Genomic DNA, 23,044 nt, shown 5'->3' with positions numbered 1-23,044 from the left:
TTATTTGTAAATGATGACACACTGTCTTATTTGCATGTAAACAACAATATTCCAACAAAATGATATTTGCAGTAAACACTCTGCACTATACTTTCTTTTCTGTGAGATATTTAGCAATAGCTTCAGCAACTAAATCTAGAGAGGTGGTAGACACAAGTGAAGCATGGGCTGCATTATCAACTTTATATTCAATGGTTGTTTTGATAATTGATGAGTTTGCATCCTTCTCTATGATTTCAAAGCGCACTCGATACAAGCTGAACCCCAGATCCAAGTATCCTCCTTTTATCACCTCCGCAACTTTAATACGCTTCTCATTATCAACCACTGTGAACTTCTCTATGTGAGAAGTGAGATTAGGTGTTCCTGTTAACACAATTATAGATTACAGTTATAGCATGAAATTATTGAGCTTGGTCTTCAATATGGTATTTCAACCAAAAATAAGTATCGTTTTTTTAATACCATTTTTATTTTTACGAATGGAGATCGACAATTTATGTTAAAATCCAGTCCAGTAAATTAAAATTGGATTATGGGAATTTTCATAATCGACTTGAACCATATACAGGATTTAGTAATCAAATAAAAAATATATCAGATCTGTTACGATCTTGATCAAAATATGAAGAATTGTTAGGTTTTGAGTCAAATCCAAGCATCCAAGCAAAATCGGAAGCTCCACTTTCGGTTTCCATAAAACTTGCATTGCAAGTAATTAGTGTGCAGTATTAAACAAATGCAGAAACAAGGGGTATAATAATGGAAAGGTTGATTACAGTGAAGGAGACATGCATGGATGATGGATGGAATTATACCTGGTGGAAATATGACTCTTAGAACTGTACCGACCCCTCCATCACCTTCAATTACTTCAACCCTTTCAAAGTGATCTGGAACCAATTTGCTCCCAAGTTGTCCAAGTTTCAGACCTCCATATATGTCCCAGATCTCCCTAGCGGGCACATTCACTTCTAACTTACTCTCAAGTTTTCCCTCCATCCTCTTTCAATTTCAATACCAATCACCGCTCTCACAATGCTTTTTGAGATTCAACTCTTGATTGATCGAGGTGCTTATTATAAACTCATTTATAGTAAAGTGACGTATAAGATTATGTGTGTTGACTTTTGTGACAGTACATCAATAAACACGTACAACCGCCTCTTGTCTTCAAGTCTTCAACACTATCGACAGGGCGCAATTATTGTTATTACTTGTGAGTTCGTTACTTATTAGTGTTGGAATAATGCAGTAAACAGCTAAAGAACAAGTACAAGTCTCAGAGAGAATAGACTGCAAATGTTACTTGAATTCTGAAAACTAAAAGACTCGATACTTTCATTGTACTGACTCTCTTACTTATTTATAAGAGAAGCATAGCCTACGTGGGCTATACTTGTACAACAACCTAAGACTCCTTAAGACTAGCACAACTCCTGAAGTATAGCTAACAGACTCCTAAACCACTCAAACACTACGGCCAATTACTAGACCACTTGGACTACTAACTTGCAGACACTAACATTTAGACTACTAACTTGCAAACACTAAACCCACTTGTTTTACATCAATTCTTATCACTCCCCCTTGATGCAAAAAGGAAAACATTCAGTGAGGATCGAAACTTCCAGAACTTAGGATATGAGAGTGCCTTGGTAAATCCATCTGCAACTTGATCATTTGTTGGACAATACTTCATCACGATTGTTCCTTCTGCAACTACATCTCGAATGAAGTGATGACGAAGCTCAATGTGTTTTGTCCTCCCATGGAAAACTGGGTTCTTCGTCATTGAAATAGTAGCTTTGTTGTCGCAGTTAATCTCTGTTGGTGTTGCTTGTACTTGGTGCAAGTCCTCCAAAACTCTTCGCATCCAAATGGCTTGACACGTTGCTGACGATGCTGCCATGTACTCAGCTTCAGATGATGACAGTGCTACAGTCGCTTGCTTCTTTGAGAGCCATGATATAGCTCCCGATCCTAGGCTGAAAACAAACCCGCTTGTGCTTTTTCGGTCATCTACGAAACCTGCCCAGTCACTATCAGTAGACCCAACCAAACTGAAATGAGGAACTGGTTTATACCAAATGCCATAGCTGTTGGTTGCCCGAATATAACGAAGAATTCTCTTGGCTGCTCCAAGATGATGCACTGAAGGATTGTGCATAAATCTTGAGACTAAACTGACTGCAAACATTATATCCGGACGAGAGTGTGTAAGATACATCAGCCCACCAACCATACTTCTAAAAAATCTTTCGTCGGCTCTTGGTGTTCCATCATTCATTGACAACTTCTCACTCGTGTTCATGGGAGTAGAAGATGTCTTGCAATTCAGCATGTTAAACTTCTTAAGCAGGTCCAAAGCATACTTTTCTTGGCCTATGAATATTCCATCATCTGTTTGCTGAACCTGGAGACCTAGGAAATAGTGCAGCAGTCCCAAATCCGACATATCAAACTCCCTCATCATACTGTCTTTGAACTCCTTGATAAGAATGTTAGAGGATGCAGTGTATATAATATCATCTACATATACACATATAATAATAATATCACCAGCACTTGTTATCTTCACATATAATGTAGGCTCATTATCACTTCGATGAAAACCATCCTTACGAAGATACGAGTCGAGTCGGCTATACCATGCTCTTGGCGCTTGCTTAAGCCCATAGAGTGCCTTATTCAACTTATATACTTTCTCCTCCTGTCCTTCAACAATGAACCCTTGTGGCTGTGCAACATAAACATCCTCTTCCAAAGAACCATTTAGGAAAGCCGACTTTACATCAAACTGAAATACTAGCCATTTATTTTGAGCAGCTAATCCCAAAATAATTCGAACAGTTTCATATCTAGCAACCGGGGAGAAGGTATCCACGTAATCGATACCATATTTTTGCACATAGCCCTTCACAACTAGTCTTGCTTTGAACTTCTGAACACTTCCATCAGCATTATACTTAACCTTGTAGACCCATTTTACACCTATGGCATCTTTTCTGGGTGGCAGTTCGACTAGTTCCCATGTATCATTTTTTTCAATGGCAGCAATCTCTTCCTCCATGGAGTGCTCCCACTCTTCCTTTCCTTCTGCTTCTTCATAACTAATAGGTTCTGCAACCATGAGAGCATAAGTACAAGTCTCATAAAGATCTTGCAAAGATCGAAATTTATGTGGAGGAGTGTCGGAGTCAAGAGTAGGGTCATTGATGTTGCTGCCCTCACTACTTTGACGCCTTAAAGAAGTGCTCCCTATGCTCCCTGGAGTACTCTGTGATGGAGAAGACTGAGGTGAACTTCGCAATGGAGAAGATTGTGATGGCCCAACTTGCTGCGCTATCTGTGTTGGTTCAGATGCATCTTATACAAAAGGAACATGCTGATTTTGTTCAGCTTCCCACTGCCAAAAACTGTTTTCATCGAATATAACATATCGACGAATGATCAGTTTTCTAGTTTCTGGATTATACAACCGATACCCTTTGGTTTCATCACTATAGCCAACAAAGATACATTTCTCACTCTTTTTATCGAGCTTAGAACGAGCACTAGACTCAATCAGTGAATAAGCTATGCTGCCAAAAATCTTTAAACAAATTACATTGGGCTTTCTGTTCCACCATGCTTCATATGGAGTCATGTTTCGCACCGCTTTTGTTGGGGATATGTTTAAAAGATAGACCGATGTCGCCACTGCTTCAGCCCAAAATGCATTAGGAAGCTTTTTCTCATTCAAAGATGCTTCTCGCCATTTCAACAACCATCGGTTCTTCCTTTCAAAGAACCCCATTTTGTTCGGGGTTTTCCTCTTTGTCAACTGCCCGTGAATGCCATTTCTCTTTCAAAATGATGCAAACTCATCGGATAAGAACTCTCCCCTCTATCGGTTCGAAGAACTTTAAGGGTACACCGCCTCTTTTTTTCTGCATAGGCTTTAAACTCTTGAAACTTTTCAAATGCTTCGATTTGTAAGAGAGAAAAATACCCAGCTCATACGAGTATAGTCATCAGTAAATAGTAAAAAATATCTACTCTTACTGAAAGACATGGTTCTTGTCGGACCACATATATCGGCATGGACAACTTCCAAAGGCATCTTGGCTCTCCACGCCTTTCCAACTGGAAATGGTAAGCGGTGTTGCTTCCCATAAACACACCCTTCACACACATGATCAAGACTAGAAATAGAAGGCAAACCAAACACCATATCTTTCTGACATAACAATTTCAGCCCATTGAAGTGTAAATGCCCATAGCGTAAATGCCATAATTTTGAATCATCATTAGCGCAGACAACTAAGACACAATCATCAAAACAAGAAATCTCAAGAGGAAACATCTTGTTCTTGGTCATGGGAATTTTTATAAGAGGAATATTAGACCTATGTTTTCTGATTTCACACATAGCATCATCAAACATAACAGAGTACCCTCGTTGAATCAACTGTCCTACGCTTAGCAAGTTATGAGCTAGACCAGGGATATAGTAAACATCATGAATTAGTCGTTCAATACCTGATTTAGCCATAACAACTATAGTCCCCTTGCCTTCGATTTGGACTGCTTTATCATTGCCAAGCCAAACTTGTAACTTTACAGATTCATCAAGATTGCGGAACATACTTCTATCTCCTGTCATATGATTGCTACAACCGCTATCTAGGAACCATATATCACTCTTACTTTCTTGAGAGTCTAGACAGGTCAGAAAAAGATTACCGTCTTCTCGGTTGTCTTCAATGAAATTGGCTTGTTGCTGAACTTTTTGTGGGCAATATAATCGCAATGTGCCCATCTTGATTGCCGCGTATAGCATTGCCTCCCTTGATGGTTCTGCCTTTGGTTGCCTCTATCACCATATTGGTTTCCGCCATTATGGTTGCCTCTACCCATACCAAATCTGCCTCTTCCTCTACCGCGACCACGATAGCCTCCTCTGCCTCGACCTCGTCCTCGACTACATGAACCTTTCTTCTTTGTTAGAAAAATCAACTTTGGTTTGAAACGCATGCTCAACACTCTTCTCTGCCGGAGACTGTTTCATTCAATCTTCATGCTAAAAGAGATCCCATCAAGTCATTCAAGGAATAGTTATCTAAATCCTTAGACTCCTCAATAGCAAGAACTACATGATCCCACTTTGAAGGAAGACTTCTCAAAATCTTTTCAACAACCTTCTTATCTGAGATTGTTTCTCCAAAAGTTTTCATTTGATTTACTATGACAGAAACTCTACAAATGAAATCTTGCACAGATTCATTACCTTTCATAAGGAGAGTTTCAAACTCCCTACGAAAAGTTTGAAGTTTTACCATTGTTACCTTGATGTCCCCATGAAACTCTTGCTTTAAAATTCTCCATGCTTCCTTCGACTTGATTGCACTTGCAAGGCGAGGAAAGATCGATTCTGTCACAGCTTGTTGTAACACTAGTAGAGCCTTCGCATCCTTCTTTGCGATGCTCCTTTGCATCGGCTCCGTCTCGATAACCACTTTCAACAATCTCCCAAAGGTCTTGAGAGATGAAAAAGGTCTTCATCTTAATGCTCCAGAATTCGTACTTCTCTCCACTAAAGATCGGAACTAGAGAGTGAGAATTTGAGACATTAAGAGAATTGACACCATTTGACGCCATGGATACTGCCATGCTTCTCTATGAAGATTTGCTACAGCAACTAATCTCCAAAAAATGGTGATTCGCCCAACCTAAATCGAACCTTGCTTTGATACCAAAACTGTTGGAATAATGCAGTAAATAGCTAAAGAACAAGTACAAGTCTCAGAGAGAATAGACTGCAAGTGTTACTTGAATTCTGAAAACTAAAAGACTCGATACTTTCATTGTACTGACTCTCTTACTTATTTATAAGAGAAGCATAGCCTACGTGGGCTATACTTGTACAACAACCTAAGACTCCTTAAGACTAGCACAACTCACAAGTATAGCTACGGACTCCTAAACCACTCAAACACTACGCCAATTACATAGACCACTTGGACTACTAACTTGCAGACACTAACATTTAGACTACTAACTTGCAAACACTAAACCCACTTGTTTTACATCAATTCTTATCAATTAGTAGGCCGGGTTGGATTGATTTTCATATCCGTTTTTTAATTCAGGTTGGGTTTGGATTGGGATACGCGAATGTCGGTTCGGATAGCTTTTTTAAAAAAATTAGTGTTATCCAATTGGGTCTATCGGGTTTGGTTCAGGTTGAATATTTCGGTTTGGTTCGGGTTCAGATATGGTAAAATTATTTGGGTTTGGGTTTGGTCATATCCGACCCGTTCCCAACCATACTTATTAGTTTAAAATAAGGTGCCAATGGGTACCCAATTACCCGGAACCGAAACCGAATGTTCTGGTTATGGGTCTTAAAAAGTTAGACCTATTTAAAATAGGTCATTAAGAACCGAACCGATAAAGAACCGAAATTGTAGAAACCAATAGTAAAAAATTGGTGGGTACCCGAACCGAAACTAAAATCAATTATTATGATTTCGATATATAAAATTTAGTATTATATTACATTTAAGATAATCAAGCTCATACATTATAATATAAAATATATTTTTTACGTGTAAAAATCTATTAAATATATATAACATAATAGTGAATGTGTATTGTTAAATATATATTTTATAACAATACGTTAAACAAGTGTATCATAGATGTTAATAATAATGTCAACGTGTATATTAAGAATTAACTAATACATTTTATATTTATTAACTTATATACGTGTATATTTAAATATGATACACATCAATGTTTGATATATTGTGGTACACACACTTATTATAAACCAATATATAGTGTTCATGTTAAAAATTAGTGATGAGATATAATTGTAAGACGCATGTACTCGCATGTTCGATTTAAAATGCGAGTTAATATATGTGTACAAATATATGTGTATGCACGTAAAATATATCAAGGTAACAAATATATGTGATTGCACGTGTACACGATTGAGTTAATACAAGGAAACAAATGTGTATATACGTAAAAAAAAAATAGGGTTAGATATTTGATTATTTTAATTTCTATGTCAAAACTTAAAATTATCACATGAATGATAAATGTTTTAACGCGTATGATTGATATATGTTCATAGATTGATGTAAATATGATTGTTGATACATCACTAATTATACATAAAATATTATCATGTCTGAAAAGAAAAAAATAAAAATAAAAACAAGTTTTAATGTTTAAATGATTGAAATTGTTTAATAATTATAATAAATAATAGGGTTAGTTAGTGTTAAACCACTCTATGGTCAATTAGGGTCTCTCCCCTAAATACACACAAAAAAAATACGGTCAATCCAAGTTGATTTTTTTTTTTGGTATACTGGGGGGAGACCCTAATTTCCCCCCATATAGTGGGAGGAAATCCTAATTGGCTAAATAATAAATACCCAAATTAGAACTGATACCGATAAAAAACCGTGGGTTAATGGTTTTGGGTTGAGTTCTATAATTTTCATACTAAAACCGTTGAGAACCGAAACCAATAGAACAGCAAATATTAAAACCCAAACCAAAACCGCTACAACCCAACCCAACCGACCCGTTGGTACCCCTAGTTTACAAACCAAGAAATGGGGCTCAGCCCCTTGGTTTTAATCCGGATGAGTGTAAACCCCTTCCTATCGGTCCATGTCACATAATCTCCCTATTTATCGGCCCATGTCACATAAACTCCCTGCTTTCCAATATCAGCGAAATTCCAGTCCGATTTCTATTTTCTATTTTATTTTATTACCCGTTTTACCATTTTTTCATATTCATCGTAATTTCGACCAAGAAGAACACCGATTCATCTAGATAACACGATTTGACACCGATTCATCAGGGATATAAGATCAAGTACCATGCAAATGAATACGAGAAAGATCCGATTTAAATTGACTTCACTCCTCCTTTCAGGTCCGTGTCTTTGTTTGAGATAATCTTTTATAAATAATATATTCTAAACTTATGATTCAATGACCAGTATAAAAAATTTCAAGAAGATACCTAACTGTTGATTGAATGATTTGATTTTTTTACGTTATAGAAGGATTGAAATGATAGAGGAGCTGGAAAAGATAGCAAACCTGAATATGCCCAAGGATCTTTCAAGTGAAGAAGCTAATAAATATTTATTAGATGCATGCGAGAGGTTTGGTGTCAAATGCCCCCCTCGGACAACTTCTTGGTTATTGGACAAGGTAAAATATAAACTCTCATCTCGCTAAAATGCATATTCTTTTGTAGAGGAGAAAATCCCCCAGGCGTGCCCTTTGTCGAAAAAAATACTTTTTATAAGCTATCCGGTTTTTTGAATTGAACGGAATGTGCTTGCATTTGCTATTACTTCTGTTCTTTCTCATATTTTCCATATACACGAGTTAGATGACTTAGATCTTTGTTTCTTTAGCTCTTTTGTTAAATAGCAATATAAGAATGAAAATTGTTTTTACCTATAGTTGTTTAATTACACCTGGTGGGGCATTTTTTGGAAAAGACGTGTGTAAATCCGACTTTTATCATCAACCATCCATTGATAATGAGTCCTTTGGCAAAGTGGCATAGGCAGAAGCCAGTGTTGACTGAGTGTTTTGAATTGTTCATCAACAAGCATGAGGTGTGGTTACAACACATATTTGTGACTTACATTTTTTTTTTTGTGCTATTGCTTGATGTTCCAATTCATCCCATGGCTCAATTATCTGAAACTGACCAGGTTTGCAATGCATATACCGAATTGAACGACCCTGTTGTACAACGTGAGAGATTTGCTGAACAACTGAAGGACCGTCAGTCAGGAGATGAAGAAGCTATGGCTTTGGATGAAGCATTTTGCACGGCTTTAGAGTATGGTTTGCCACCAACTGCTGGTTGGGGTTTGGGAATTGATCGGCTTACCATGCTTTTGACAGACTCATTGAATATCAAGGTTTGTTGGATCTTCTTACATCTGCCGTATTTATATTATTATCTGTTGCGGTTAAGTGTTTAACATATCTAGGTGATAGATGACTTCATGCACGCCATTGTATGACTGAGAAGTTATTGCTTGTGTTTTATGGTGCAGGATGTTATTCTCTTTCCAGCAATGAAGCCTCAAGACTAGCCGTCTTCGTCCTCAGGTGATTAACACAAGTTGTTATCCTCTCCCATTCAGTTTAGACTTGTATACAATTATCTAAGTTTTTTTCCCTTTCTGTTTTGGAGTTTTAAGCCAATAAAAGGTCGAACTAATTGCTCTGCTTTTTGCAACTACTTAGCATCTTTCATGGATGATAGCCAGCAGAGTGTGTGCTTTACTGCTAAGTTGTTTGGTTAAAGATGGAATGGTTACCAAATCATGGTGGTCCTCAATTTTTGTCATGGTATTCTTTAAAGATGCATTAGTTGTACTTGTTACTATGAACTTATGATTAGTTTCTTTTTTTTGAAGTTTCTTTTTTGTAGACATTAAAGATGGACAAGAAGCTTTTTTTCCCCCAATTGTAGAACCTCTCTTTGACATGATTATAAAAATTTGGATTGTAATAATATTGCTGGTGCAGATGTTGTGGTCTTGATTTTCGTGTGTTTTCATCGGGTCACAAATCCCCTTATTATGTAACTTTGGGCTATGTTAAATTCTTCGAGTCCGGTATCATTGTTAGATTTTTCAGATTGTTGATGCACCCACTCTCAAGAGGTAGTCGGTCACAAGAGCCCAAACACTATACTATTTGGATTTGGTGCACCTTGAAGGCATTCCAATTCAGGATAAACAAGAGAAAGAAGAGTCTCCTTCAATTGGGGAATTATGATTCGATTTAAATAGGAACCCCGAAATTCTACGATGTAGAACCCTGCTCAAGCTCCTCTTTCTCAAATAAAATGCAGGTCGGGCCTTGGTGGTATTGCTCCATTGATTGCTCATTTTGATGTTATATAGACACATTTTGTAAAACTATATTTACAATGACTGAATTTTTATAGACGTTTTTTTGACATTTGAGTTGGTGACACGGGTTATGGAAATATGAATTTACATATGCAAATATGAAGTTACATATGTGCATACAAATTTACATATGCAAATATGATATTTTATAGACATTTTTTCTGACATCTGACAGGTGACACAGGTTATGTAAATATGAATTTTCATATGTAAATATAAATATAAATTTTCTTATGAAAAAAAAATTTATATGAAAATTTAAATTTAAATAGGTTAAGAAGATTGTGTAATTTTATATTGTCATATGTAAATACAAATTTACATAGGATGACGTCAGCCCGATTTGTCCTTAAGCCGAAATTATAAGTAAAAATTGATGATGTCAGCCCGGTTTTTATAGGGGTATTTTGGTCTGTTTTGGCTTTAATGTTATGTTTTAAATAATAGGGAGGTTTTATATATGTGTTCGGTTAGAGGGGGTTTTTGTGCAACCATTTAAACAGTAGGGAGATTAAATCCAAAATCTGGTTTACAAACCGCATAATATCCTCTCTTTTTTTTGAAAAAAAGATAGATAGTAAGATAAAGTACAACTAAAGAAAGCTAGAGAAAGTCAACGAAATAAGTATGAGAGAGGAGTATAGACAAGTTTGTTAAAAGCCAAGTCAATACCAATTGGTCACTTTTTCAAACCTTATTAGCCATGTTATCATGTGTGTACGGTGGCTTCCAATATGACGGTACATTTACGATGGTACATTGAAAAATGATTTCAACGTATGGCAATATGTATCAGTTTTTGGTAAGCCCATTCAACGAAAGATGACTCAGAGACAAAGTCATTCACTCCTATAGGCTTCATGAAAATGTTTCAAAGATTGGTTAATGCTGTCACGGGAATGTTCCAAAGCAATATGAACATTTCAAACCTTAATAAACTCACTTAATTGACAAAAAAGGACACTAAGTCAATGGCAAGTTCGAAAATTTACTTTGTACTAATTGATTGATATGCTTCTTAAGGGTTGAACTTCTAGGTAAAACGTCTTTACGCAAATAGGAATTAAATTTTGGCTCATGTTTAACATTTTAAATATGTTTTTGGCTTGTTTGAAATTTTAGTTTGAGTTAACCATACCAAATTGTTTGAACAAAAAAAAAATTGTTTGGTTTCCTTATACATCCATGTAAAATAAAAACTGCACTCAATTCAAGTTAATGTATTGCGAGAAAAAATAATGCTCCTTTTTTTTTCGATAGAAAACTACTGGTTGTATTATTCATAAGAACCAAACCTTACAAACAAGCTAAAAAAATAAAACAAATACATTGCAAACATATCCAAGCTAAACACATAAAACTTCTTCAATCAGCTTCATCCTCCTGCCGGATCTAGACATCGAGGAAATCATGACCTGTCTCCACCATGCTCCACCCTCTTCAACTCCGTCGAAACAGAAACCACAAACCTCTTCCTTCCAAAACATAGACCCAAAGATCCATACTTATGCAAGGCGATAGGATCAAATAGCACTCAACACTCACAACAAAAGAATAGAGAACCTCTACTCTGAATAATAAACTTTATTGAAATAAAAAAATTGTTTTCTCTCATTCACTCGATGCCTTTTATAGGTAGGATTTGAGTTTAATCTCCCCGGTTAAAAATCGGATCCATTAAAACCCCCTCAAATCCTAACAACTCACAAAACCTCATTGCTTTTTGAAAATAGAAAACTGACAAAAATACCCACTTAATAGACCCGTGAATCCTTCTATTTTTTCTCTTCCTCCTCACTTCCTTCTCTCTAGTTTTTTATATCTAAAATACATTCTCCTGCAAATCTAAATTCACATAGTACAGAAGAATAAAGTGGATGAATCATCAACAAAAAAGATGAAAGCAACAAAAGAGAAAAGAAATAACTCTACAATTTTGAATTGAAAAAGTTAAAAATCCAAACTAAAAAAATCAACCCTTCAAGTTCTAGGAGAGATAGAGATGAAATTGAGAAGATGCATGTTCTAAAAACTACGGTGAAGAAACCAAATATGGTGAGAACCTTCAACCTTTAATTATATTTTTATAAATTTGTATGAAAAAAAAAAAAATTCATATGCTAGTTAGTTTGTAAATATGAATTTACATTTGTTTAGTGATTTTACTCTGTATTTTATAGTTTTCATAGTTTTGCAATTTCAAGTTTGAATTTATTATGCATTTTTATGTTTGTGTATGTAATAATTTTAGTATGCATTTTTATATTTTCTTAGTAGTTTTTACTCTGCATTCTTAAATTTGGGTATTATTTTTACTATGCTTTTTTATGTTTGTGTAATGTGTGGTGGTAGTTTTACTTTGTATTCTTTTAAATTTGTGTAATATTTTTATTATGCATTCTTAAATTTACGTAGTAGTTTTACTTTGCATTTCCATGTTTGTGTTGTAGTTTTACTTTGCATTCTTAAATTTGTATAGTAGTTTTACTCTGCACTTTTAAATTTGCATAGTAATGTATTTATGCATTCCAAAGTTTGCATAGATAATGTTTATTATTATTTGGTTTTCTCTCATTGTAACAAAAGGTAAACGAGAATAAGTCGTACAAGGCCTTTAGAGCTTCGTTCCGCATTACATACACTTGGTCTTGTGGCAAATTTTGAGAAAAGGCTTGCTTAGAGCTGATCATATCCCAACAAAGAACATGGGATCCAAAAGAAGAATGCAAGAAATGATAAGTTGGTTTTTGTTTAATCAGCTCTAGGTGGATTTGTTAGATCTTTGAATTAATAACTATAATTGTTAGAATTCTGGATGCATATAAAAAGGCTGATTTGGCTTAATGTGTTGTTGGCAAATGATGTAATAAGAATCTATTTTATCTTTTCAGTTGGTAAAACAGTTGGGTTTATTTTGTTTCAGAAATATACCATGTAAAGATAATTTTTCATAGATTATGATCGATATGTTTTCTCTAAGAAAATTTAACTTTTCATAGGTCAAGTTACTATGTAAATTTAAATTTACATAGATCAGCTATGTCAGATATCAGTTGTAGTAATCTACTGTGTAAAAATATATTTTAGCAGGTCATATAAAATTACATGAGTTCGTTCTATCAGATGTCAGATTGGTCAATTTCAAAGAAATGCTATATATGTGGAAAAAAAATTATCATGCATAGTTTCTTATTTGTTTGCAGACTTGTAAAACATACTCTTCTAAATTTAAATTTTCATAGATCAAGTTACTATGTAAATTTAAGTTTTCATAGCTCCAGTGACTATGCAAATATAGTTTTCCATATATATGACTATGTAAAAATACATTTACATATATATTATGTCAGGTATCGAAAAAAATTCAATTCCAAAAGTTACTATGTAAATTTAAATTTTCATAGCTCCAATGACTATGTAAATATAGTTTTACATATATATGATTATGTAAAAATACATTTTTATATATTCTGTAGGTGTCCGAAAATTTTCAATCCCAAAGGGTAAAAAAGGAAATAAGATAAAATGGGAAATAAAAAACGGACCAGATTTAATTTTATCACTTTTTTTGGAAAACAGGGAGGTTACTTAATGAGACCTAAATAATAGGAATGTTAATTGGTATGGGCCGATGGGAGGGAGTTTATGCTTAACCGGGTTAGAACCAAGGGGCTAAGCCTCATTTCTTGCTTTTATAGGCTACAATTTACTAAAAACTAAAAGATTCAATACCATAACAGAAAAAGGTCGAAAATAGAAACTACCTAATGCACAAACCACCGAAATAAGATAACACATAACAAAAACCCCTGTAGGCACACGCATATAGGCAACCTTATATTGCATCATTCCCCACTTCTTTAGAAACATTCAACCCAGAATTTGGAACTTCATCATCTGTTGAATCATCATAATAAGGGAGAAGGTGTTTCATATTGAAAACATCGGATGTGCGAATATGACTGGGCAATTGCAACCGGTAAGTATTAGGATTTATCTTGCCAATCACCTCAAAAGGGCCAAGCTTATGAGGACGTAACTTGTTATACTCACCAATAGGAACACGATCCTTAGTAAAAACAGCCCACACAAAGTCCCCAACTTCAAACTGAACATCTCAACGGTGGCGGTCAGCAACAATCTTATACTTAGAAGTAGAGTCAAGCAAATCACTACACCAATAGCTATTTTGTAACAGTGCAAATTTTCAATAAGTAACGGATATAACTGTTACTGAGGCAGTAACAGTTATATCCGTTACTTACTACAACAAGTGTTACTTAAAATCTTGAATTAATATTTAATAATGTTTTCACAGTTATTTTGGGATATGCTAACATTTATATCCGTTAGAAAAGGAAACAAATATGCATAATAAATTGGAAAATAAAAAAAATATCACGAGTGGGCAAATTTGGTAACGCGGTCACATTTCCCCCTTATTTTTTCTTATATTTTTTCGGCTAACACTTAGAAAAAGAATTCTAATCTCGCCTCCTTTTTCGTACGGTAGAAAACCAAAAAAAAAAAAACTCTCTGAAGAACCCTAGCTTCTCTTTGCATCTTCTCAAATTTCTCTTCACTAGATTCTCGACAAACCAGGTCAATCTCTTCTTAGATTCTCGATTAAAAAAGGTTTACTTTTTTGCTGATTCTCTCTCTCTCTGTCTCTCTTTCTTTGTAGAAACTATAATGAAATCCTTATTTTTCTTTTTCTAATAGAGATAATTGTTACTGTTTCGAGCTAATTTCAGTATCTTTGGAGGAACCTTACTTGCAATGTGCTCAAATGACTTCATTTGTTTCTGTGATTGGGCTGAATGCAGGTTGATTCGCAGAATCGATGTTAATGTCAAAGTAAGTATGTCAAAATCCTCTCTTTGCTTGTGTAGCATTGTGATGTTGATTTCGAGAGTAAACAAATTTCGTTGTTGTGTAAGTTGTTATATTATTGCAATTGTTTTTTTTTTAATCATCTTTCTAATGATATATATTTTTGTTTATGTTGTGCATAAGTATATGCGCCTTCATGAAGAAGTCGAACTTTCTGCCTTGGGCATGGGTATAATTCTTTTGAGCTTGTGTTATTTTGTGTTTGTTTACGTTAAAATCATTGATTGTTTGCTTTTTCCAGAAACAAGTTTATTTATTTTCTGTTTAATATCATAGAATCAATCACTGATCAATTGTGAAACAATCTTATTAGTCATCTTTGAAAACAGTTTGTAGGCTGTACGTGCATCATGCATGGATTTAAGGATAAGAAATGTCAGTGTATATAATTTAAGGTTAATTTGCTAGAGGGTTGATCACTTGATTGTGTTTTGAGTTTTGACACAAGACACACTGCAGGTAACATTTCTGATTTATAATTTGCGTCCTATTGGATGTGGTGTTTCTACTGGTGAGCCTTCTGTCCAGTTCTAATTTGTTATTGGAAAATATGAAATTTTCTATATCTGAAGGCGTTAGGTGGTACCAATGTTTTTTCTGGTTTTCGTCAAAGGTCGTTTTCTGTACATAGAAAGGCTAGTTCTTTAGAAAAATTATAGTCTCGAAAGTAAGAACAGAACAATTCCTTTTTAGGATATTAACATCCAATACTCTGAAAATGTATAACCAGAAAAGTAATCTCTCTGATAAAATCCATTTCGAATGTCTAAAGATGCAGATAAACGAGAACTAGCACACCACTGCTGTCTCAATCTAAGGGAAGTACACAGGCCAGTTGAAGTAGTACGATTCCCGTAAGTCCTTGTCCATGTACTGGTTCCAATTGAACTGATATGGCTGCCCCTTCTTCAGTGCTTTCTTCCAGTGCTGTTGCTCAAATGGCATTGCTCGGTCATGCCAGTTGTACTGGTTGGAGAGTTGCCACATGTAAGGATGGAACCAAGAGATTGCAAAGAGGGCAACTGAACCGATCCATATATTCATGAACCGTTCTGGCTCTGTGTGTGGAACCCCCAGGTCACCTTGGTAAGCATTTCCAAAGAACCTCTCCATTTTTTTCTGCTTCCTCATTTCTCACTTCACTCTCGTTTTCTGTACATACATGTTTTGTATTTGGTTTTATATTAGTTCACCTTACTGTCATGATGCTAATAATTGCCTTTGGATTTTTTTTTACAGCAAGGCATATCTTATATGAGAAACAAGGAAAGATCAATGAAGCATACAAGAAGCTACAAGATGGTTGGCTAAACAACAGAGACAAGGTTCCTCTCTATACCAAGTGGCGTTGGCAACCCAAAGATTGTAACTTGTCCAAGTACACAAGCTTCACTCTTTTTTTTTGTAAGTTTGACTATGTTAATTTTCTAGTCTTATGTTTGAATGTTGAAATGGGAGATTTTGTTTCATTTCTGAATTTATTAAACAAGTTGTATAGTATTTGATACAATGCATCTCCAGAAGTTGTATAGTATTTGACTGTGTTAATTCATCTCTGGTGTACAGTATTTAATATATTTGCTAAACTGAAAGGTATATATACGGGAAGCTAGAAGTTCCAAAAGTGTCTCCAGAGATTGCTTTTGAAGTACACTCATAGCTCATAGATTTACAAAGAAATGGGGACTGGGATGCAGCTGTAGCATTAGTTGTTAAAGCAGGTGATTCGGAGGCTCATCATGTAGCTTTAAATGATTGGTATCGCTTAAAGCGTAGTCTTGAGATTATTAAGGTATGCCTTCATCGATTATTGTTTGAACTCTGAACTTTGCATGGTTTTCCTTATCCACCTGGAAAAGTTTTCATTTTCCTTATGTATAACATGATTTTATATAGTTTAACAATTTCATTTCGAGATAATTTCTTTTTAAGGTCTGAAGTTCTGGGTTTCATATATTCATGTGCATTCTCTTAAGAGTATGTGGAGAGATTCACTCCTTAACATTCTCTTTATAAATTATTTTGTACTTTCTTATGTTGTAGGATATTTTCCTGGATAATATAGAACTGTACATTCTGTAACATGGTATCCTGCAAAACTAGTAATGTCTTCTTATTTTTTTTGTCACACCAGTCTAGTGGATTGCCACCATCTGCTTTTCATGTACCCTATGAGTCTTTTAGGAATCAATTGGATTTTGAAGGAGCAGTAAATTCTCTTGATGTCACCTTTTCTGGGAACAAACATGAAGAAAAACTTTCTAAGGAATTGGATTATGACTTCAAATGTTTTTTCCTTTCAAGTCAAAGAACGGATCTGTACAGACTAATTGATGAGGGTGCGAATCTATGCTTTTAGGTAACCTTTTTTATAGTTATACCTGTAATGGTATTGTTCTTCATATTATATTTTTATAATTTTTAGTGTTTATACATTTCATTTACAATATCTATGCTGATATTTTGAAATAAATATAAATGGTGCTAGACAGGCAAAAGAAAAATCTATACAAGAATAGTAATGTGTGGATAAATATAAAAATGGAATGTAAGATCTGTACCTTTATTTATTTGTATCCTTAACATAATCTTGACTTATTTCTTTCACTTGCAGTCAAAATTGGACGGCCTAGCTATTGGGTAACTAAGCAATTTGATCCGAAAACAAAGTAGCGGTCTCTTCTCTTCCAGGTGTTTATCTTTGTCTAATACCATCCATTTAGTTAACTTCTATGACATTTTTTTTTACCAGTATTCCATCCTAATGCCTTTGTCAAAAAATATTTTACTAGAGTTAGTAAAGTCACAAAAACCATTATGGGTCAGCTTGAAGTGATTTGTATGGGCTGAAATGTTTTAGTATGCCTTCGTCTATAGAAATTAGTTGTTATTATCCATAAGCTTTATTCAAATAGTGGTCTAATAGCTGAGGAAGTGCTATTGCAAGAGCTGACATTAGCCCACCACACTAACCAACTCATCATTTCTTCAGTTCTCACAACCCGATGAAAAGTTTCATATGAAATTTTGTAATGTTTCTCTCATTTTTTTCAGTTCTTGCCAGGCTTTGTCAAATAAGTGGTGATATCGTGGGAGAAGTTATGGGAATTGTAGATGTGCACCCCTAAAATTGATGGGGAACACTCGAGAGAGCAATAACAGGCGAGCAGTGACGACCAATACAATGGGATATTCTATGACAGCATATTAGACATTCCAAGATTAGGTTAGGTGAAGTCATTTCTATATAAGTTTGATTTGTAAATTGGGATTTGGATTGGTGTCTATATTTTTATAATAATGTTTAATTGATTAGTGGTTTTGTTTTTTATTATTATATGTTGATTAAGTTTGTGGAATGTGATATTTCTATAAGATGGAATATTCATGTGCTAGAGTTAGAAGTGCAGGGTGATTTTTTTTTGAAATTTTGACCTGGGAAAAAAATAATTTTTTTTTTACTGACAAAAATTTAGTAACGGATATATCTGTTATACATATCGATATTAATAGCAAATGGCACATCTATTACTAACGGATATATCCATTACACTAATCGATATTAATAGAAAGTGACACATCTATTATTAACGGATATATCCGTGACATATGAAAATTGATTTCCCGCTAGAAAAGTAACTAAAGCAGCGCCAAACGTTACTAACACTTACATCCGTTAGAAATTAAAAGATTAAACTGCCTATCAACAGTTAGCTATCCGTTACAAAGAATTATAGTAACGGATATAAGTATTACTAAGATTAATTTAAGTAACGGTTATATCCGTTACTAAATTTAGCCTAAGTGACTGTAACACCCCAGAGCTAACGGATATAAGCGTTAGTAAAAATATAAGTAACGGATATAACTGTTAGTAAACACCTTTTCTGGTATAGTGAATGCTTCTGTGTCGTGTTCTGGATATCGGGAATCCTTGTAATAAACTCATCGGCTTTGCCATGAGTACGGTATGTGGTAAATCCAGAACAAGAGCGAGTTCAATAGGAGAACGATCAGGATTAAACCCATAAACAATTTGGAAAGGATTGTAACCAGTATTTCTATTCACCGATCTATTAAAAGCGAACTCTACCTGCAATAACTCTTGATCCCACCTCTTAATGTTACTACCAGCCAAACTACGGAGAAGATTCCCTAAATAGTGATTCACAACTTCAGTTTGCCCATCGGTTTGAGGGTGATACACACTGCTGAAGTTAAGCTCAGTATGAACAAGCTTCCACAAACTCCGACAAAAATGGCTTAAGAACTTGTATCTCTTCCGGACACAATAGATTCAGGGAGACCATGAAGATGATAGACATCACGGAAGAAACGCCGAGCCACATTCACAGCGTCAGTGGTGTTCTTACAAGCAATGAAGTGAGCCATTTTAGAGAATCTATCCACCACCACAAAAATAGAATCCATACCCCGTTGTGTGCGAGGCAAGCCCACAACAAAATCCATACTAATATCAGCCCAAGGCTGAGCAGGTACATGCAAAGGCATATATAAGCCAGCATTGGTTGCATTACCTTTAGAGGCCTGACAGATACGACAATGATCGACATACCGATACACATCTTTAGTCATGCTTGGCCAGAAATAAGAATCAGAAGCAAGCTTGTAAGTTTAATCACACCCAAAATGTCCTTCCCCATGTAACTCCTTAATTGAATAATCTTTAAATGAAGACTACAATCTGGAACACACAAACGTTTACCCTTAAATATGAAATCATCATGGAATAAAAAATCAAACTGCTTACCATTATGCATATCCAACAATATAGAAGAAATGAAAGGATCATCAATGAGTAACTCATGAAAACTCTCATAACCCGCCACCTGAGTTTGTATAGTAGTCAACAGAGAGACACGTCAGCTAAGGGCATCAACCACCCGATTCTGAGCACCCAATGTGTGTTTAAGTACAAAAGTAAAATCCTGCAAATAGCTAGACCAATGCAACTGACGAGCGGAAACCTTACCCTGATTACCAATGTGCTTCAATGCTTCATGATCCGTATGTAAGACAAACTTAGTATGAATCAAATAATGCCGCCAGTGCCTGAAGGTTTGAAGGATAGCATAAAATTCCATATCATAAGCACTGTAATTCTGCCGAGCACCGGTTAACTTCTCACTAAAATAAGCTATAGGCCTTCCATTCTGAGATAGAACGGCCCCAATGCCAACTTTAAAGGCATCGGTATGAACCACAAAAGGAATCGAGAAATTGGGCAAAGTAAGTATAGGAGCCGAAATCAACTTTTGTTTGAGCAATTCAAAACTATCTTCTGCGTCCTTAGTCCACACAAATGGACCTGCCTTCATACAAGTTGTAATGGGTGTTGTCACAGTACTGAAATTGGGAATAAATTGTCGATAAAAGGATGCAAACCCATGAAAGCTTCGACAATCATGTAAAGTTGCAGGACTAGGCCAGCATTTAACAACATCCACCTTCGCTTCATCCACTAAGATGCCATTCTTAGAGATGACATAGCCCAAGAAAAGGACACCGTCAACACATAAAGAACACTTCTGGGGTGCAACAAATAATTGTGCCATGCACAAAACTGATAAAACATCATGTAATTGCTGCAAGTGTGTCTCTAAGTCACGGTTGTAAATCAGGATATCGTCGAAGTAAACAACGACACAACGACCAATGAAAGGTTTCAACACTTGATTCATCACCTGCATAAAGGTGCTAGGTGCATTAGAAAGCACGAAATGCATAACCAACCATTCAAACAAACCCTCACGAGTCTTGAATGTCGTCTTCCACTCATCCCCAATCCGTATCCATATCAATATATGATGGTAACCACTCCTTAAATCCAACTTAGTGAACACCATTGCTCCATGAAGCTGGTCTAACAAATCATCCAGGCGAGGTATTGGAAAAACGGTACTTGATAGTGATCTTGTTAATGGCCCGGCTGACTGTCCACACACATACACCAAGTGCTATCTTTTTTTGGCGTTAACAGTGTTGGGACCGCACAAGGGCTAAGGCTCTCCCTAATATGCCCCTTGGATAGTAAATCCTCCACCTGTCACTTGAGTTCATCGTGTTCCTTTGGGCTCATCTGATAATGGGGACGATTAGGAAGACTATACCCCGGTACAAGATCAATGTGATGCTGGATATCGCTTAAAGGTGGTAGCTTCAACGGCAAATCAGTAGGGAACACATCACTAAAGTCATCTAACACTCCTTTGACGCACTTAGGAATGTCACTAGCAAGCCCTTTCGACTGTCCCAAAAGTAAATACACCACACCCGACTCCACCATCGCATTTTCAAAATTATGCCTAGATAACAAGGTAGTCGAATCACTATTACTTGTGCTCTTTTTATGCACCACTTCCGGACTAGGCATCAGTACAATTCAAATAGATTCAACCAAAAAGCTATAAGTATTAAGATGACCATCATGCACCGCTCCTCTATCAAACTGCCATGGCCTACCCAACAAAATATGACATGCATCCATTGGTACCACATCACACCACACTTTGTCCTTGTATTTAGCACCAATAGAAAAAGTAACTAGGCAACGTTTGGAAACAATTACCTCAGTAGTTTTACTCAACCAGGACATAGTATATGGTTTGGGGTGTTTTTCGATGGGTAGCTTCAGTTTTTGGATAGCATCCTCAGAGACTACGTTCTCACAACTCCCCGAATCAATGACAAGGCGGCAGACCTTACCACACATAGTGCAGCTAGAGTGAAAGATGATGTTGCATAACCAGCCATTACCACTTTCATCATTTGGAGTAAAACAGACCCAACGAACCACTAGCAATTCACCCTGATCACCATTAATGATCTCCTCCTGCTGCTCATCTTCACCCATGTCAAACAACGGGTTATCAAAATCGTGCAACTGGGCATCAGTTGGCTCGTCATTATCAACAAACAAACTCTTCTTTTTACAATTAGAGGCGATGTGGCTTTTTTCCCTACAACTGAAGCATGTGGTATCCTTGAATCGTTGACCCCCACCTTGCAGATTTGGAAGCCTATTTGGCTTCCCAACAATAGGGTGAGAATTGGTAACTGGAGTAGTAAAGCCACCCCTTCGTGCGAATTGTTTCTCAAGGCACAAAGTGCGTTGATGAGCTTCAGATATAGACCATTGGTTGAACAGGTTTAGTGTGACTTGAAAATTCTGGCGCAACCCTCTAATATAACGGTGAACCAGTTGTTCATCACCCTCCATTAAATCAACACGCACCACCAATTGATTAAACTCTTGTGCATAATCATCAATGGATCGAGACACTTGTCGAAGACTTTGGAGGCGATTAAACAGATCGCGCTTATAGTTATATGGTAAGAAGGTCGCACGCATATGTTTTTTTAGTTTATCCCAAGATGCGATTTTGCTCTTACCTTGACTACTTCTAGTGGTTTTCACCTGTTGATACCATGCAGAAGCCCTTCCCCGGAACCTCGTGATCACTAGGGGCACCTGTTTATAAACATGCACCTCTTTAAACTCCAGAATCTCCTCTACCACACAGATTCAATCAATAAGTTCATCGGGCTGCAGAGTACCTTGAAACTCAGGAATTTCTACCTTGATGCCAGATTCCCAACGCCTATTTTCATGGTTTTCTTGTCGAACTAAAGGAACAAAAGGATTAACATCCTCCTCACCGCTATCTTCTTCCACCGAGTCTAGGAAAAGAGAACGACGGCGGCGCTCTTGCTGATGTTGGAGAGCTGCCAATTGGCCGGTGATCGAGCGCATCAACCTGCCATTGGAGATCGGCCACACGATCTCGCTCATACACATCTTCTAAGGCCGGGATCCATCCTCTGACCTCTACCACGACCTGCTGCTACACGTCTTGCACGAGGCATGATGTAAGGAAATTTTATGGCTCTAATACCAGATTATGCAAGGCGATAGGATCAAATAACACTCAACACTCACAACAAAAGAATAAAGAACCTCTACTCTGAATAATAAACTTTATTGAAATCAAAAACTGTTTTCTCTTATTTACTCGATGCCTTTTATAGACTACAATTTACTAAAAACTAAAATATTTAATACCATAACATAGAAGGTCGAAAATAGAAACTACCTAATGCACAAACCACTAAAATAAGATAACACATAACAAAGACACCTGTAGGCACACCCATATAGGCAAC

General features: G+C 36.1%; 3 protein-coding genes across 3 annotated transcripts; all 3 read right to left on the bottom strand.

Moving 5' to 3' along the window:
* On the bottom strand, positions 1–1,343 carry LOC147479623 (norbelladine synthase-like). The gene is made up of 2 exons (XM_086581104.1): positions 819–1,343; positions 1–366 (listed from the first exon to the last, which is right to left on the bottom strand). Exons 1-2 carry the CDS (start codon positions 1,000–1,002, stop codon positions 86–88), a joined length of 465 nt encoding a protein of 154 aa, XP_086437230.1. The 5' UTR covers positions 1,003–1,343; the 3' UTR covers positions 1–85.
* Positions 1,344–5,060: 3,717 nt separating this feature from the next.
* On the bottom strand, positions 5,061–5,480 carry LOC147479622 (uncharacterized). Its single transcript, XM_086578456.1, has one exon. It carries the CDS (start codon positions 5,478–5,480, stop codon positions 5,061–5,063), a length of 420 nt encoding a protein of 139 aa, XP_086434582.1.
* A 10,054-nt stretch (positions 5,481–15,534) lies between these two features.
* Positions 15,535–15,973, bottom strand: LOC147479621 (uncharacterized). The gene has a single exon (XM_086580355.1). The coding sequence runs from the start codon at positions 15,971–15,973 to the stop codon at positions 15,674–15,676; it is 300 nt and encodes a 99-aa protein (XP_086436481.1). The 3' UTR covers positions 15,535–15,673.
* Between the last annotated feature and the right edge of the window lie 7,071 nt (positions 15,974–23,044).

The sequence above is a fragment of the Coptis chinensis genome, chromosome 8, assembly GCF_015680905.1.
Source record: "Coptis chinensis isolate HL-2020 chromosome 8, ASM1568090v1, whole genome shotgun sequence".
Taxonomy (NCBI): Eukaryota; Viridiplantae; Streptophyta; class Magnoliopsida; order Ranunculales; family Ranunculaceae; genus Coptis; species Coptis chinensis.
The sequence above is the reverse complement of the archived record's forward strand: the minus strand, read 5'-3'. Positions and strand labels throughout refer to the sequence as shown.

What these genes read in the sequence shown, in the direction of transcription:
- LOC147479622 (XM_086578456.1), bottom strand. Translation starts at nt 5,480, where the DNA reads ATGCAAAGGAGCATCGCAAAGAAGGATGCGAAGGCTCTACTAGTGTTA.
- LOC147479623 (XM_086581104.1), bottom strand. Translation starts at nt 1,002, where the DNA reads ATGGAGGGAAAACTTGAGAGTAAGTTAGAAGTGAATGTGCCCGCTAGG. An exon ending in AAGAGTCATATTTCCACCAG is followed by an intron (nt 367 to 818) that starts GTATAATTCCAT and finishes TTGTGTTAACAG; the next exon opens with GAACACCTAATCTCACTTCT.
- LOC147479621 (XM_086580355.1), bottom strand. Translation starts at nt 15,973, where the DNA reads ATGGAGAGGTTCTTTGGAAATGCTTACCAAGGTGACCTGGGGGTTCCA.